This window comes from Pieris rapae, chromosome 6 (genome assembly GCF_905147795.1).
Source record: "Pieris rapae chromosome 6, ilPieRapa1.1, whole genome shotgun sequence".
NCBI classification, from domain to species: domain Eukaryota; kingdom Metazoa; phylum Arthropoda; class Insecta; order Lepidoptera; family Pieridae; genus Pieris; species Pieris rapae.
This window is the reverse complement of record NC_059514.1, coordinates 8,243,218-8,262,452: the sequence shown is the minus strand read 5'-3', so window position 1 is coordinate 8,262,452 and position 19,235 is coordinate 8,243,218. Positions and strand designations below refer to the sequence as shown.

Below are 19,235 nucleotides of genomic sequence, written 5' to 3'. Positions count from 1 at the left end.
ATAGATATATATTTACGTAAAATTATATAATACAATAGATAGATATGTCAATACGCCTTTCTCAGACACCTAGACTGCTAAGAAGGGCTAAGCGTAACTAACACTGCAATTGTGTAGAATGCATGTGCAAGATGCAATGCACACATGCAAACGTTTACGGTCCGATACCCCCATATATAAACCTAACTCTAACTATCCTTGAACTTCATTTGAACACTGATCGATCATAGAAAACTACCCTTTAATGTTGCATTAGTTTGGACTGTGAGTGAAATGTGATTGGATTTTGAACAGTGATATTTCGTGTTTTATGATGTATTCCGTACTGCAAATGGTGAGTGCCATAAATTATTAAGATTCAAATATTTATTTTAATTGGTCATGTGGTGAGATTGATTCATCTAAATATTTTTATAAATCTAATACTGTTATGCCAATAATACATTTTATACCAACGTGTCATGTAGTTAAATACGTATACATTGTTTAAATAAAGACGTGTGCGGCTTAAAAGCGACATAATTTTAAGCAGACTTATAAATCGCTCATAATATTTTTAACTTTATTTAATGATGTTTCAGATTTTTTTTATAACCTCGCCTCAAACTTACATAGTGTACTGACATACTTGACGGGGTAATTATCTATACTAATATTATAAAGAGGAAAGGTTTGATTTTTTGTTTGTTTGTATGAATTGAATAGGCTCCGAAACTACTTGGCAGATTTGAAAAATTCTTTCACTGTTGGAAAGCTACATCATTCCTGAGTGACATAGGCTATATTTCATTTTCAAAAAAAATAGGCATCCTTACTAAAATTACGATAACATTAACATTTGTTTATTATTTGATACAATTCTAACAGATGGCGCTGAGTTAAAGGTAGTTTAGTTTAGGTCCGTGTCGTGGTACCAACGTTTCACATAAGTTCTCCTACGGTTTCCCTTGATTAATTTACTACTATGTAATATAACAAAAACCTTAGCCACAGCAACGCTTAGCCGAGTCTGCTAGTAGATTATATTTTAGATTTAAGAAAAAAAAGCAAGTTATTAATATTATTTAAAATAATGGTATTTACAATACGCTACGTAAAAAGTAAACGCGTAAACTTTTTTACTAACTTACTATTAGCCGAAGAGACGGAATTTTAAATTTGTAGGATTTATTTATTATGTTAAGGCTTAATCTCAAACAAATCAATAAAATAGTTTTAATTATGTTTTCGGGTGCTTTATTACCTTTGAAATTAAACCTTAGTTTTATTTTTCACATTATAATTGTTAAACAACAAACACAATATCTAATTTTAACATTGTTTTTTATAATCTCTCTGATATAGGAGTTATACGAACACATACAAACTAAAATTTATTTTGCAAATTAATCAAAGGATTAAATAGGTCAAAGGACCTGCATCGTCAAAATTCTATTTAAATAATAATAAAAATCATAGTTTTAATATATTATTAGGTGCGTCTATTTCAGTTGCATACGCACGTAAAGAAACATTTCGATGCTTCGATGGAAATAAAATAAAAAATAAGTTTTCGTGGTATTGCATACTAGCGAGCTATATTTAAACGAAAGCAATTTTTAACGAAAGTAAGTTCATACGTTGCCGCAAGACAAATTATGTCAGCATTATTTGAATTGCCAAATATCAGTAGACCTGTTGCTTTCCTCGATTAACGAAAAAGTATCGCAATAAAACGAAGAAACGCTGCCAGCATTAAAGGGACCAACCTTTACCTTACCTTTTAATAATACTGTATATTTGTGTATTGGAAATACATATGTATAATATAAAAGTAATTTACTATAGAATAATATGTGTATCAAATACTCTATTAATCATACGATAATTACCTCAAGTACATAAATGATAGATACTCCTCCATCTTCAATGATAGCGCTGGACCAGCGAGGCGTGTTTTAATCAGACTAAAGCATGTTGTAAATTTTAAATCGCGTAAAGTACAAAAAAGTCGCACCTAGACCAATTGTTCATTTGTTTTGTGATCATTTTTGTAGTTGTGTGTCACTCACAGACGCCGCCCAATTTTAGCTGTAAGGCATGCCAGCTTCTTCTTGATGTTTTTCTTCTCCACAATAAGTACATTACTACGTTTCGTATGGTTCAGTGTTGAGAGAGCTCACTTAAGGCTCTGTGCCATCAGTACTTCTAAATGTTGCAGTATAGGTAATGTGACCAGATGTCTCGTTTTGAACGGGACTGTCCCATTTCCAATCACGAGTCGCGGTGTCCCCGTAATGAACTGTGGGACGCAAAATTGTCCCGTTTTCAGACACTGAGCGACAATTTGAGCAGAACATTAAAAGAAAGGGGCCAAGAGTTTAATTCCTATTTGAAATCGTCACCAGTTATATCAAAACAAATTTGTTCTTCTGATAATTATGAATATTACTAAACATTTTGGATACCTATATTTTGCAATTTGTAACTTTTAAGCCATCTAAGTTTGTCTAAATAAATAACTTTGAGAGTATAGGAAATCAAACAAAAAACCTACACTATTTACCATTCATTAAAACCTGTTTCCGACAATATCAATTGCCGATATTCTTCGATATAATCTATCACTTTATCATAAATAAACAATGCACCAGTAGGTAATGTGAATAAATCACGATATTCACTTCCGTTGTCAAAAATTAATTTATTCCACTTTCTATACGGCTAAATATTACATAAGTTTACGAAATTGTGTATTTTGAACTGCTTATTTCATAATGTTAACTCGTTTATTAATTTAAAAAACAAACATATGTCGGTCACACACTACATTCGATTATTAACTTATAAATATAAATTTTTAATCTGTACTCTACTGCTCATAGAAGTGGAAAATTACATGAAAATATAAACTTTAAATTAATATACAGCGATACTTGATACTTTACAGATTTTATGATGTGTAGTCTCTGTCAAGATTTATTAAGAAAATGTAAGTTTTATACGTATAGTCATGTAAGTTTTATAACTCAATCTGTTAAATAGATCGTTGTCTAACTAAAAGAAAAGTGTTTAGACAGATGTAATGCAATTAATGAAAATTATTAATGATCGTCAGACACGCTGTGAGATCTGAAGAGCGTTGTCTCGAAAGTTTGCGTGTCACTATGCGTTAATTGTTGCGTCAGGTCAATGGCTCTGTAATCACAAAGTGTGGCCTTGACGGGGTATGGCCAAAGACCCGTGCATATGTTTTCAAAAACACTAGGTATCAAGACGCTTCGTTTAAATAATTTTAATACGGTTTTGTGGCGGTCAAAACCTATTTTTTTATTCACATATAAATTACAAGGGATACTACGGGCGGTCTTATAGCTAAAAGAAATAAAAGAAAAATGATGAGTGCAAGAAGTACAGAACCAAATGTTATATAAAAAAATAAATGCCTTTAATCTAAAATAATTTAAAAAAATGTTACAAACTAAAAACAAAAAAAGCTAATTTTAGAGATTCATGAATAGCGAATAGCGATGCAATACAAAAGAAAAGGAAACACAAAGATTTACACAAGTCACGATTGATCAGGATAAGATAAGGTTAAGAAATGTTTATACAGAAGCGTTTTAAAAGATGATAGAGAGGTAGCTTATCGTATGGAGTCGGGCATTTATTCCACAACTTAATTAATGTATAATAACATACATTCACTAAATTTGTTAACCTCCAGCCATAATGAAGGGCTTACCATCGTTGCTCTAATGGTCCTGTGATCGGAATTTTTCCTAGAATGACTGCGTAGTCGAAATGGTTCATATCTACAAATTATAAGGGTCCCCCGTATCGACAGCGAAGAACATTGGTGAAAAATAATTATGTAATTCTTTTTTTCTATGGTAACGTTTTTAGGCTATATCTTGTAGTCTGCATGATTTGTGTAAATGAAAAATAAATATTTATAGGTGCCAAAGTACTATGTTTTGTAAATTGAAATACTATTCAATAACTAAAATAGTTTATGTACATCATTAAGTAAGGAAGTTAGGCATACGCTAGATTCAATAAAGGTTATATAAATGTGTTGGGTTCGCTTCTTAGAATAACCGAATGAAGTGAAATTTCGGCACCGAACCCTGGTTACCTACTTGAACGTCAGGAAAATCATATGAATAACCAGTGACGAATATGTTGTAATGTGTGTGCCAATTCGTGGTTACAAAACTTTGTATTTTCTTTGTGCGAAAATATCAAGTAATCCGATCAAAACATTATATCGTTTAGCGTGTAATATGGCATTATCAATATGGATGTAGAAGAATCTCATAGACATCAGCCGAAATTATAAATTTACAAACTATAAAATTGACATCAACGTTTTAATAAGAATAACCTTGCATTTTGTGTTACTATATACATTATTCGTGTGTTCCGACTCCTTTAGCAGCTAACACCATTATGTGCGAGTGTAGGAAGTCATGAGATTGATTTCCAGCAAAACAATGTTGGTAAAGACATCTAAGTAGATATATTAATGTTGTAGTAAATTATCAATGTAACGGATGAACGTGTCTCTTCTCTATTTCACTAGACCGAATTTATAATACGCACTAATAACAGCCAGTAAATTATATTGTATACCTAATTGTGTAAAATGTTCCAATTATTAATTGTGGCTTTTTAATTCAATGCCAAAAATCAATGACCAAGTATTTATTTTGTGTTCAAACTTCAGTCAAAAAAGCTATAAATGTCACAGATATATAAATAATTGAGCATGAATCGTAGTGGTATATATTAGGTTAAAACTAAGGATAAGGATCGATTCAGCTTAAATAACGTACGACATTTATGTAATCCGGAAACAATGTTATGTGGTAAGGAAATATTACGCAACGAAAAAGCCGGTTGTGAAAAATCACTTTCCCATTGGATTCCTGGTGAAACTTTCGGAAAGGGCACACACATAAGGGCAGAGAAAATACACAGATCTTGTCGTGTGACCCTTGACTCCGATTTAAACGTCTTTAATACCCTTCAATAGATTGTCCTCGCTTTCTATTTAGTATTAATAACAATGTTTTACGGAGGCTTCGCATTTGCGTTTAATCGTGTTCATGTATCAACTATAATTATATTTCCACTTTCATTTAAAGATATACTAAATAAATATAATACAATGTGACTTTATTCCGTCCGTACTTGGACCGATTTTCATATATTTTAATCTTTATATAAATATTTTTGTAATTATAAATTTCAGTTATGAAGATAGCTTTCTCTTATAATAGCCACAAAGAATATTCTTTTTACGCTCTGACTAGTTGAAGATTCCATATGATTTATTTATTTCTGAGCCGAATATAAAAAATTACACAACACAACGCAACTTAGTATAAAAATCACCAGGAAATCGTTCTTCCTGTTCATCATGAATTAATAGACTATTTAAAACATTGTTGAGCGATGCCCTCTAACCCCATGTATATTCACTCCATCCATAACGAATTGAATTCCTTATAGAAAGTCTTACATACAAAAAGTTACTATTAAGTTATAGATCGCAAATTCTATGAGGCATCAGACCTCGAATATACATATACAATTTATTTTTTGAAATTATAAGGCGATTGCTATATGATATTTACTATTGATGTATTAAACTTATATTAATGTTTTACTCCACTATAACAATAAATTAATCATAAATAATTTAACGCATCAACTATTAGGTCTATGGCTCAGATTTTTGTATCCGTTCCGTGATCATTTCTAAAAGGCTCAATCAACCTTCTGTGCTGTGTGCACCTTCGACTTTTTAAGTCTAAAGCATACCGGTTTTGTCACAATGTGCTCCTTCACCGTACGAGCGAGGGCTAAATGCACACATATAAGCCCTTTGGTGTACATCCGGGAAATGAACATACGATGGATGAGAATCGCACGTTGAAAGCACTAGGCCCCCATGGCTATTTATAATGTAACTTATTCTATGATATAATGCTATACATAGGCATCTAAGGTCGTGCTCTCTTAATTCATCGCTGTATTTAAGGATTTAGTTCGTGACTTAGGCAATAGAAAGTGTTGATAGTTTATTTATTATTTGTCTGCGTTTAACAAAAACATTATTATGCATTTATATATTTATTTATTTATATTCTATTAATATAAAATGTATGATAACTAAAAGGTTATATTTATATATTTTTATTCTACTTATGTAAGAATTGCATTCTAGATTAATCTATTATAATTTGAAATACAGATGCAGATTACAAATTTATTTACTTTTTTGTCTTTGAAATGCACCGTTCTGGTTTCTATATGAATTATTATAAAAGTACATGTCAAATGTAGATAAGTTTTAATGAAGTCAATGTACTACATTGACTTAATTAAAAAACCCCTTTTTAAAATATATAATAAAATACAACTAATTCTAAATAAAAAATCTAAATACCTCGTTTCAGATATGGATACTGGTGCTGACGCTAGTTACAAATGTACGCTGCCAAGATGGATTCAACGATCAGAACATGCTACGGGTACCACAAGTTGCCAATGAAGGTCAAATCGAAGCAAACACAGGTTTTAATAACTTACATAATGATGCAAATAGCCAGAATGCATTGAGCACAAGGTACCAAATGCCTGAAGATTCTGCCAATTTCGAATTCAATCGAGAGCCCTTAAAACCTAGAAAGGTCTATCGAATTAAAAATCCATTCCAAAATCAAGAAGAAGACGCTCACGATAACACCAATTCACAAGACAGCGACACGTCAGCGAGCAATCAGTATGCCGGCATGCAGTACTCTTTACCACCCGAAGAATTCTTACAACAAATGAGAGCAGAGAATCAATACCAACAACAGCAGCAACAGCTGTCCACGCAACCTTCTGTTTACTCCTACACAGCTACGCCTCAACCCCAGTTCTTGTATTCTACAATGACTGCAGCAAACTATGCTAACCAGCCCAATCAAAATGTACAAGAACAAAAATCTTTTAATTATTATAATCCCAATGTAAATTCATTTCAATATAACAATGCTAATACGTATGGTTTAGATGCTTCTCTTAGTACACCAGCACCGCAATATTTGTCAACTTCAAGTAATCAGTACATGAGTACTCCTGCAAATACTTATATATCAAGTCCCTCACCTATGTATATTACGAATCCACCTAATCTCCAATCGTCATATGTATCTTCTCCATACTCAAATACTCAGACTGGCACTGTAGACTATAATACAAATAAAGTCACGACTACAGGACACAACACCCATAACTATGATAATAATAATATCTACAGTAAAAAAGTTCAGTTAGACCACTACAGTAATTCTGGGAATGCAATGAGATACCCAGCTAACGTACAATACCAAAGCTATCCATCATCGACGACATCCCCTGTTTCTTCTCCTTATTCAGAAGATTCGAGAGATAACTGGGGAAATGCTGCCTCTAATTACAATAGTGGTGTATTACATAAATCTACTCAAGATATACTTGCATCTCAATATTCAACCAATCCCCATTATCGAATGACTAATAATCAAGATGACTATAAACATGAGGCAAATTATGAAAATGTTAATCAAGATAGTCAACGTTTCAATACTTTGAGTACTAACAATATGTATTATAGTTATATCCAACCGCATAACCAAGTCAATAATTTAAAAAATCCCGTTAGGGAAGTAGACCAACAAATGGGGCAAACTGCAACTTATTCACACGGAGATTATGGATGGAAACTTGATAGAAAGCCTACATACGGCTCTGAAATATCAACCGCTGGCTATTCCGGATATCAAAATAATAATGCAAAATCAGATAATGAAGCAATTAGCCAAGTAAGTTTTCATATGGATACAAGTAAACCATATAATTATAATCAAATATCGAAATCTAGTTCGGAGAAATTAGAAGCAGATGACTTTGTAAGAGCGGCCACCAAGGCTCACGATAATTATAAACATCAACTAGAACTTAATCGCATTTCAAATGGACAGTACAGTAATAATGCTTATACCAACACGGATTTAATAAATTCTTACTACGCAAACACAGAAAGGAATAAAAACAAACCGGATAATTCAAATAACAATGCATTTATAAATGGCAATACTCAGTCTGAGTATGTGACTGCATCGCCTTACTATGTAAGAGAAAACTTTTTGGAAAATAAACCTAAACAAATATTTGATCATGAGAAAGCTATAAAAAATATTGTACCAATAGATGTATCTAATGTTGTACAAAATTCTAACGCACAATTAAAGTCAAGCATTGGTATTGACTCTAATGATAAATTTTCGCAGAACAAAGACCAATACAACCGTCCTACAAGTGAAACATATTATAAAGATAAAAACAACGTTTATACCTTTAGTATAAAGTCGCAGCCAGATGATTATCATTCACTTTCAGATAGACTAAAGCAATTGGACCTATCTCCGCAACAGGGAAAATCTTCAGACACATTTTTGAGCTACAACAGTTTGCCAAATAATAAGCGATATGTTGACGAGTCAATGCATACAAACAATTATGGAAATCTAAACCCTAGTAACGCAGACAATCTTCAAACGTCAGGAAATATTCAACAAAACAGTTTACAGCGAAGTCAACTGCCATCAGATTTAGCTGCGTTACTTAAGTTTAATGATATACCATTACGCCTGACTCAACATCTAAATCCTGATTCGTTGCGACTCCCAGGAAACAATTTTGATATAGAAAACTTACCGAATCCTTTTCCAGTAAGACTTAATCAAAACATTGAACAACATCATGTTGACGTAGCATCTGATATCATTAGTAAGATATTAGCTGCAAGGCAAAACATGAATAAGCAAGAACCAGATGTACAGACTAATAATCAGTTATCCACTATACATGGGTTTAAAGTTGCTAATCCATTTAATATTGACCTAAAATTAGTGTCTGATATGCTTAAGGGAAAACCTGTCCTTGACGAAAGCCAACTAAGCTCAGTTCGTGATCAATACAGTAAACCAGTTCCTATTAAGTTCGATTTGCAGCAAATACAACAATTACTTTTAAAAAACGATAATGGAAATAGCCTCAGTAGCTTGGGAATTATTCCCAGTTCATATTTTGATATGTACAGTAGTAATAGGTATCCATACCAAGGTAGTAAATATTCACGAAGTGAAGAAGAACCAGAAAATATACCAATAGCAGAATCATCAAATTCCCATTTAATCGGCGCCGTAGTAGAAGAAATGGGACAAGACACAGCAGATACAACAGCCACAGACGACGATGTGGAATCAAATAACGACGATGATAAGACTATAAAGCCCATTAACTCACACCACAGAATGATGGGCGAAAGATTTAGGCTTACTAATAATTTGGGGCGTCATATGTATCAAAGAAAATTTCCTAAAACTATGATAGATCAACCTTACCCTGTTCTAAAGCCGCCTCATAAATCTCGGAGTAAACTGCACCCCATAGACAAAATTAATAGGAAAAGACGTATCAATAAACCAAAACATTTAAGAATATTTAAGACGGAGCCACTTTTTGAAGCTAACACACCGTCGGAAGACATCCCACCAGCTGTTTCTACCTTACTAAAACCACCTCCAGTAATGGAAGACAAGTCAGACGTAGTTGACGAAGAACAATCGGGAATAGATGGCACCGAATAAAAATGGGTCACAAACTTTCTCTTTTGTGCTTTGCCTGAATCTTTTATTTTATGCTGCAAGGTTTTTCTTTATCTTCAATTATATTCCGCATAAATGTTATTTACTTTTACAATAGCTTACTATATTTTCTTGTTAGAATAGTTTTGATTTAAATAATCATACAGGTTAATATTCTATGTAAATAATAGTAATAGTTTTTCGTTTTACAAAATGATTGTAATTAATTTAGTCATAACAAAGTTACATGTACATAATTTATATAATATTAAGGATTAAAGCATTTAGCAATTAGCATATTCTATGAGTATAATTGTGTGTAAATCACAAAGTTTTTTTAATAAATATCGTATTAAAAATTGATTAGTTTAATTTACAAGGAGATTTAAAAAAACTAGTACTTTAGTGGTGGTCACAAGTGTACCGAGAGTTTTTTACGCCGGCTTTTTCTCTCGGCCTACACCCTCTGACTTATTTGCTGATGAGGCATCCCTAATGCCCACAGGTTCAATGTTTAATGACGTGGAATAAGTGATAGCTGTCTAACTTATCATCATGAACATATTTATTTTTTTATTTTATTCAACTATACATAACTAACAGTTAGTTATCTATAATTGAATAATTTATGACCGTAACATGTGCTCATGTGAGATATTTTGCTAATTTGAGAGAAGAACATTTGTGGTGAACAAAAAAAATGATGTCGTTATCAATATAATTTAGTAACTAATTTTTAATTCTCATTATAAGCAAGTGTTTTTAGGCTGGTCTTAATTTTTATCTTCAGGTCCAATACGCAACTATAGTGTCCCATAACCAATTGTGGAATGAGCACACAACTGCATTTACTTTTCACTGATACTCCCATTTACGATGAAAATATAAGTAGAAGAAAAAATGAAGTAAATGATATAATCATGATATAACGTGATAACTTAAATACGCACCTAATCTTTGTGTTTAAAACAACAAGTAAATGATCTCACTTGATAAATTGTTTAAGATAATAATTGCGTGTGTTTCGCTTTCTGCGCGCGACCATACCACATTTACGATCGCTTGTTAAATGCGACACTTTTACAAGTCCATCAACTAGTTACAATAAGTTTAGCGTTCAGTTGCCGACCATAGTCCTACGTGCGCAAAATAAATTACACAGTTTTAACATTCATAACTTTTATAGGTAAATAATATGTAAGGACAATAATCCAAATACTAATGACCAAAATAAAAAAAAACACGCACACGATTATAAAAATAAAAACCTATAATTTTACACACACATTCATAACCTACACGATTGCAAGAATTAAAAGAATATTAAATATTTAAAGCCATAACCTTAGAAACTTTTGAATTAGGTATTTTCGATTCATACGAATTTCAGGTTAGTGTCGTTTTTAATTAAATAATAAACTAACATAAATGGCCTATGACCGGTTTCTATATAAAATACCAGTCGTATTTGGACGGCCTAATTAAATGAATTTTACACATACATCACTACATTTTCTGATTTCAAAAATAGTCGAAGGAGGAGCTTATCTATTCGTCGTATACTTATTTTGTTCAAGAATTTTTAATTTCTTATACAATATATAGCTTCGTAATGGAGCATCACAAAGATTTTTGGAGGCTAATTTCGAACACAATATTCACAAAAACGAATTACAAAAAGTTTTTAAAAACATATGCATTAAGTATATTTATATAATTTAGGGTCTGTTTCACAATGTACGGATAAGTTCTACGTAAGTTCCAAATAAGGTATTTATTGGTAGAATAAACATTTTGTTGCGTTTCACGACTGTGAAAAAGCGCTATTCGTCATGAAACGCGATGTTTCTTATTCGGAACTTTTATCTTCCGAATAATTTATGTCTTGCATAGCTATTTGGTACTTTATTCATACATTGTGAAACAGACCCTTAGTATGACAACAAATATTTTATTTTACACCTACTTTAAAGTTCAAATTTTATCAAAGTAATTCTATATAAGCCTCACAAGGTAGAAGCAGTTGTCTTTAATTCTTTGAAAGATACATTGTCATATTATAAATGAAAAATAAATAGTTTTTTCCTATTACGCATTTACATCACTTCGCCATTGAACTGATATAAAATACATCATCGACGCATAGTGGGCCAACTCTTAAGTAACTCAACGTGGAATTAATTCAGATACATAATATTATACCGGTATTTTGAATGAAGGAGAGAGAATCTCCTCGGTCGCTTTCATTAACGTTTTGCGACACAGATGACGCCAATATATAAGTTTGTAAGGTGTCCGAAAACTTTACAAACGAGCTTAGCTTGTTGTTGAAGAAACAACTCCGAGTGGCCTGCGATTAGCTAATCAATATGGCTACTATTGTAAGTAAATAAAAAAATATGAAAACCAGTTTAAATTAAATTAAATTTATAAATAAATCTGACCATATATTATTTGTTCACAGACAAAATTGACAACGTTAGCCATCCTACTAAGCAGCGCCTACGCTGGGTTCCTGCATGGTCATTCTCATGATAACGTACATGATCACTCTCACGATCTACACAATGGCTTGCAGGATCACTCTCACCATGGTTTAGATGAACATTCCTATCATGATGACCACTCCCATCATGATTTCAGTCACGGATCGGCACCACTGCCTCATCTATCAGCACCCAGCGGGTTTGCAGGGTCATCCAGTTTTTCCCCTAGTTCCTTCCCTGTGGGTTCTCTGCCATCAGCCTCATATTCAGGGAGCGGTTTAATTGGAGGGGGATCTTTAGGATATAGCTCGGGCTTCGGATCAGGTGGTCTTACTGGCGCTAACTTTGGCTCGTCTGGAAGTATTGGATCAGGTCTTTCCGGCCATGATTTAAGTTCTGGTCTCAGCGGATCCCTTTTATCTGGACCTGGTCTATCATCTGGAATAGGCGGATCCGTAATAAGCGGAGGAGCTCTACCGGGTGCAGCTTTACCTGGACTTGTAAATGGTCAGTCAGCCCCACTTGGCCCTAAGGCTCCAGTTATTGATGAGATTCACGGGCTAGCTAACAGCAATGGTGCACCAACACAATACCGAGTACGTGAAGAAACTTACCAAGTATTCAGAGATGTCCACCACAGAGTTCCACAGCCTGTACCAGTTCCAGTACCACAAACTGTACAAATTCCAGTTCCACAGCCTTACCCGGTTCAAGTACCAGTAGTCAAAAACGTACCAGTGCCAGTCGTTAAGATTCAACATGTAAAAATCGATAAGCCAGTGCCGTACCCAGTAGAGAAAATTGTCAAGGTACCAGTTGAGAAGGTAGTAAAAGTACCAGTTGACCACCCTGTTCCCGTTGAGAAGGTTGTGGAAGTGCCTGTCGTGAAATTGATCAAGGTTCCAGTACATGTTGTGAAAAAATACCCAGTCCCAGTATTCAAGACTGTTCACCACAAAGGCCACGTAAGCCACGGCTGGCATGGACATCAAAGTCACGGCCTCAGCTATGGACATGGACACGAGAGTCTTGGCCACAGCTATGGGCATGGACATGAGAGTCTGGGCCATGGCTATGGGCATGGTGTAGAGAGTCTTGGCCACAGCTATGGGCATGGACATGAGAGTTTGGGCCATAGCTATGGGCATGGACTCGAGAGTCTTGGCCACAGCTATGGGCATGGACACGAGAGTCTCGGCCTCAGTTATGGGCATGGACACGAGGGTCTCGACCACGGCTACGGGCATGGACACGAAAGTCTTGGCCATGGCCATAGTTTTGGTCACGATGAATATGCTCACGGTCACGATGCATGGTAAAGACGGTTCATGCAACTACCTCATCCGTTATGCTCTTTTGTAAATAGTTTCAGTGTTAGCTCATCGAGAGGCTGCCATGTAGGGTGATAACTAAGTCATTAATTAGGTTAATGAATTGATATTCAATTCTATATTATAAATAGTTATAATGGTAGAAATATTGAAAATAAATTGTTTTCCAAAGAAGCTATCTTTTTATTATGATAAAAATTCCACTGCCTTATATAATGGAATTAGGCGTGTGATATGCACATCAGCACATCTTTAAGAAATAATATTCTATTAAAATATACACCTAATAATGGGTGCAATTTTTTATGAAGTAATGTAATGTTATCAAAATTTATACCAACATATATATTAAACTCTCAGGAAAAAAATTTCATCATTCAATTCAAAATGGCCAACTTTGGCGCTTAACAAGCCTTTTATCTTGACCACTTGAGCAGCTTCTTTAGAACTGTGAGTGTAGAAGTATTGTTGTATCTGTCGAAAGTAAGATATACTAACATACGGCTGATGCCAAGGTTTTGAAGTGTCTGGAATATGATGCCGTGACGGCTCCATATCAACTTTGTGCAAGGCGATCTCTGCAATCTTATTTTCTTTAACACCCCATTCCATATTGTAATTTGATAAGGAACACGAAAAAAATGAATGGCACAAAATCAAAAGAAGTTTTTATAAATAATATACGTGTTCCAAATTCAAAATATGAAATTAAAAAGTTGAAACAAAGAAAGTTTTTATGTAACAGTCTCAATGGCCAAACTAGTTACAATCAATTCTAAATCTCTGTGTATAAACAAATACATATTACAAAGGGAATAAAATAATTCGTCTGATGGTTTATTAACTATTAAAAAAATATGTGCAGCCATAAACATATGTAGTAGTTAGATCAGGTCTTCACCAGTTAGTTAACTGGTGTCTCTTAAAAGTACAACGTAATAGATACCACAAATTTAATTTTTAAAGTAGAAGAATATGTAGTACAATCTCCCCAATCAATTGGGGTACGAGACAGCCTATTTCAAACAACAATTAAGGCTTGTAGTGAATTTTTGCTTAGCTAAATCGAAACTATTCTTATTTTAAATTTCATACCTAGAACCAAGGAGACGCTAGGTATACAATTACCATAGAGATTATTACTATGTAGGTTAAGAAAATTGTAAATACTGTTTATATTTTATTGTTATGATTTGTTACATGAATAAAATGTTATTGAAATACATAATCTTCCGAAAAGCTGGCAGCTACCTCGGACAAAAAAATTAATCTAGCTATTCAAAGTGAGAACGCTGCCAGTATATTCGGAACCTTGCCTAAAGGGACTCCTTTTAATAATATATTTTAGTATATGGTTAGTTAATACCTAACACCAATAATATAATTATTATGCTATATTTAATTAATATAGAAATCATTACTGAAATATCTACTTGGCGAATATCTTTATCGCAGACAACATAATGATAAATCAATATTTCATAAGTAGGTGAACTAGTACCAGTGATTAATCAGAATAAAAAGAGGATCCATATATCGGTATACGAATTCGTACCAATATTACGTAAGCGCTGACACAGAATTTTAACCGGAAGGAATGACTAATATATCGGTCAAACGATTTTTTATTATTCAACAACATTCCCAACTGAGTGAAATTAATAAAAACAGGTTTCAGCTTAAAACTTGCTCAATGAAGGGTCAAGTGACACAATTTTTACGTAACGGAAGGTGAAACACAAATCAAAAGTGTAACGAATATACGTTTTCTATGTTAATTTTATTTGACAGAAGAAAATAATTTATGGTTATTGGATTGATGATGGAAACTTTTAAGTGCTTAAGAAATAAAGAAAAAACACTGCTTTATTGCAAAATGGAAATTCACCAAACGTAAGGTTAGTTAATAGTAAAACAAAACAACAAAATAAAACTACACGTGGTAACTAAAATAAGGCTTTGAAAAACATGTGTAATAATTTTTTTGAAAATTCTTTTTTATATAAAAAATATTAAAAGGAAGATGGGCATTTTATCTTTTCGTTTTGTAGTAAATAAATGTTTAAAAGCAAAAAAAGCTTTGTTATACGCCTATCGGATAAGAATAAGTATTAATATATAAGCATAAGTAAAATTAGAAGCATTTAATGTAAATTCCTTTTTATTAAGTTAATAAGTGTACATTATGTTACCTATATATGAATAAATAATTATTGATTTGATTGATTTGATTTGGTTTAAATTAGTTATTAGTTGTAAAGTATATATATAGGAGTGTAGGATAATTACTTTATTATTTATATGTTTAGAAAAGATAGACTGCAATTTGTACTGTATAAAATGCACCACATATGTTGGGGTGTACATAAATAAATAGATTGATAAAGTTATGTCAAGACACCATGTAATGTTCAATTCAGAGTGATGTGATGCAATTTTCACTTTAGTGTCGAAAAAAGGTAAATAAGATGTAATATTATGTATGAACTAAAATTAAAATAAACAAGTCAGTCAGGTTTCTGGTAATTACGCATTTACAACATAAGGAAAGTAAAGATCCGGTACCAAATTTTTTATTTATTGCGTAACTTATCAAATGTAAGGCACGTTTACGATTTTAGGGGGAAATTTAAGTACTAAGATCGCAGATAACAATTGACGATCGGTGTTCCTTCGTATTACAAAATTTGTTGAACACTTTTATTGGATTTCTTTTTAATTTTTTACCTGCTTTAAATTTATAGCTGTGCATTTAAATTTCCCAAAACTTAGTCAATTATTCATATTCATTGAATTGACACACTAAGATAGTATCAAATTTATCTGAAAAATGTATGCCACAAATCTCTTAATCTATACGAATAAATGTATGTTTTAGCCGAAATAATAGAATGAATGCTTTGCTTTGTTGTTGCGGTCCTTTTTGCGCAATCAGACAAATACGTGTTTATTTTCACATTCTGCGGGCAAATTAAAACTACCCAACGCGTTCCAGACGTTCAGAAGCCTTCTGGAGTGTGTACAGGCTTCTTGGAACAACATCACGTTGAGGATTTTCTCTAAGTGATTGCCTGTTCCCTCGCATTCCATGATCACGAGAGAGACCGTTTCCTATGCTAAGGCTGTGCGTTAAAATTATGGTTTCAACAATAAGTCACCTTAATGCTATGAATGAAATATGTTGCAAATTTGAGATCTAAATAAAAATTTATATTTTAAATTCACTTCGACACCAACCACAATTGTTCATAGAATTATTAAACAAATACGTTTTTACCTAATTCACGTTAAATATAGTACATATAAACGTTATTAAATATTGTTATTTGCAGTACATATGACAAAACAATACTTTTACAATTCCTCCGTCTAAAAATAGTTATAATTAATGTGTGTTAAGATTAAAAATAATACACGAGCAATACGATGCCATAGAGTCTGCCAAATTTTTCTATATTGATGTCACCTGGGTAATTTATTCAGTGCGTTGTATCGAAAGAGCAGCCTGTATAACATGTATAAATATGTGGACCGTAGCGTTATCAAATCACAACCCACCAGACCTCGGAACCGAGAACAACAAACCTTTTTTTTAGGTGGCTTAAGGCGATTAGCTAAAAGCCATGGCATTTGTTGTAAGTTTTAATGCACTATTAAAGAACCGAATAGTGTTTATTCGAATAACACTAATTTTTTAACTTAACACTAATTTTTTTAAAATCGATATATAATTACATTACGCACTTGTTTCAGGTTAAAATAACAATTTTGGCTGCGTTGGCCTACAGTGCAAACGCTGGCCTCTTACACGGCCACGGCTCAGACTCCTACGTTTCGTCAGCACTAAATGCACCATCAGCGTCATATGGACCACCTTCAACAACCTATGGTGTACCGTCTGGACCAAGTGTCCTAAGCAGTCATGGAAGTTCTATCGACGGTGGACTTCATCACGATTCAAGCCAGGGATCATTATTAGACGGACATTCACACGGTGATTCTTTGAGTGGCTCCTATAACAGCGGTCATTCATCTGGCTTCACACCAATTGAAGGACCAAACTTTTCCGGACCTAGTTCAGGACTAGATGGGTCAGGCTTAGGAAGTTCTTGCCATGGAGGTTCTGGCTTAGGTGGTTCCGGCTGCGGAGGCTCAGGACCCTCATCTTCAGCATTAGACGGCCCCGGTCTGTCGGGACCCGGTCTTACAGGACCAGCTTTATCCGGACCCTCTTTCAGTGGACCAGCCTTGGCTGAACAAGGTTTAGCTGGACCCGCTTATTCTGGACCCACTTATTCTGGACCCGCTGATATTTCCACTCAAGTTTTACCTGGTGCTGTGATCAATTCCGCAATAACCACTAATGTTGGAGCCCCAAAAATTATTGGAACCAGTGTTAGCGTAGGTCGCCCGGTCGCTTCCGCAACAAGATACGAACTCCAATCAGTTGTTCAAAACGTGGTTCGTCGAATTCCCGTGGAAGTAACTAGACATATTCAAGTCGCTGTACCCCAAGCCGTACCAGTTCCAGTTCGTCAAGAAGTGAAAGTGCCAGTCCCACAACCCTACCCCGTTCATGTCAATGTCGTGAAGCACGTTCCTTACCCAGTGTACAAGACCGAACATGTTGAAGTAGAAAGGCCAGTCCCAGTAGAAGTAGTAAAGCATGTCCCAGTCGAAGTTATAAGAAAAGTTCATGTTCCGGTTGAGCGGCCCTACGAAGTCATAAAGAAGGTTCATGTACCCATTGTAAAGCACGTTGAAGTTCCCGTAGCCGTCTGGAAACCTTACCCCCTCCATATCATCAAACACGTTACACATTACAAGAAGAAGAGCTGTTGCTGGTGAAGAGAGTCGTGCCAAATAGTAAATAGTAAAAATATTTGTAAATATCATAGTCACTAGTTGTAAATATTGTGTTAAAAATAAAATATAAAGTAATTAATTTTGTTTTATCTCTGATTCTTTAACTATCACTCACAACACAACTTAATATTGTACTACCTACTACCTATAACTTACACGGATAGTGGATAATTTGATTAATAAGAGTCGCTATAATGACAAACACATGTTATAACTATAGGTAACATATGTTTGTCATCTTAATATATATAAATCTCGTGTCACAATTGTCCTCAATGGACTCCTAAACCACTTAACCGATTATAATAAAATTCGCACACCATGTGCAGTTCGATCGAACTTGAGAGATAGGATAGGTAAAATCTGTAATTATAGTCGCAATTTTATTTTATTGCAAATTATTTCATACAATTCTAACAGATGGCGCTGAGTTAAAGCTAGTTTAGTTTAGGTCCGTGTCGTAGTAGGAACGTTTCACATAAGTTCTCCTACGGTTTCCCTTGATTAATTTACTACTATGTAATATAACAAAAAACTTAGCCACTGTTAGTAACTGCTAGTTATAGTATAAAATGATTAGTAATTTAGCGCATTGCGGGAAAAGGAAGCTACGTATCTTTTCTGTTCACGTTCGTGTACTTGTTTACCTGATGAATTAAGTATTTTAATTTACCTAAAAATGTATCATATCAATCAATGATTTTTATTATTTTTTAACTATCAAATGAATATAAGTATCGTAAATTAATCAAGATAATAAAAAAATACACATTTGAGACAAATTACACACGTATTTAAAGCTTTAATTTAGTTTAAGAGGTTTCATTTATCCAGTTTTTCAAATATACAGGTTCGAAATATATATATATATATATATCTCATTAACA

The 19,235-nt window shown here is 33.6% G+C and overlaps 2 protein-coding genes across 2 annotated transcripts; both read left to right on the top strand.

Annotated features, from left to right (window-relative positions):
- Positions 1-228: 228 nt before the first annotated feature.
- LOC110992918 (homeobox protein 2-like) lies at positions 229-9,752 on the top strand. The gene is made up of 2 exons (XM_045628607.1): positions 229-334; positions 6,447-9,752. Exons 1-2 carry the CDS (start codon positions 311-313, stop codon positions 9,666-9,668), a joined length of 3,246 nt encoding a protein of 1,081 aa, XP_045484563.1. The 5' UTR covers positions 229-310; the 3' UTR covers positions 9,669-9,752.
- Positions 9,753-11,913: 2,161 nt separating this feature from the next.
- Positions 11,914-18,423, top strand: LOC110992919. The gene is made up of 5 exons (XM_045628701.1): positions 11,914-12,046; positions 12,130-13,466; positions 16,815-16,872; positions 17,097-17,117; positions 17,236-18,423. The coding sequence occupies exons 1-5, from the start codon at positions 12,035-12,037 to the stop codon at positions 18,328-18,330; spliced, it is 2,523 nt and encodes an 840-aa protein (XP_045484657.1). The 5' UTR covers positions 11,914-12,034; the 3' UTR covers positions 18,331-18,423.
- Positions 18,424-19,235: the final 812 nt, after the last annotated feature.

What these genes read in the sequence shown, in the direction of transcription:
- LOC110992919 (XM_045628701.1), top strand. An exon ending in TAAAAATAGTTATAATTAAT is followed by an intron (nt 16,873 to 17,096) that starts GTGTGTTAAGAT and finishes TAAGGCGATTAG; the next exon opens with CTAAAAGCCATGGCATTTGT. An exon ending in TAAAAGCCATGGCATTTGTT is followed by an intron (nt 17,118 to 17,235) that starts GTAAGTTTTAAT and finishes CACTTGTTTCAG; the next exon opens with GTTAAAATAACAATTTTGGC.
- LOC110992918 (XM_045628607.1), top strand. Translation starts at nt 311, where the DNA reads ATGATGTATTCCGTACTGCAAATG. An exon ending in TGTATTCCGTACTGCAAATG is followed by an intron (nt 335 to 6,446) that starts GTGAGTGCCATA and finishes ACCTCGTTTCAG; the next exon opens with ATATGGATACTGGTGCTGAC.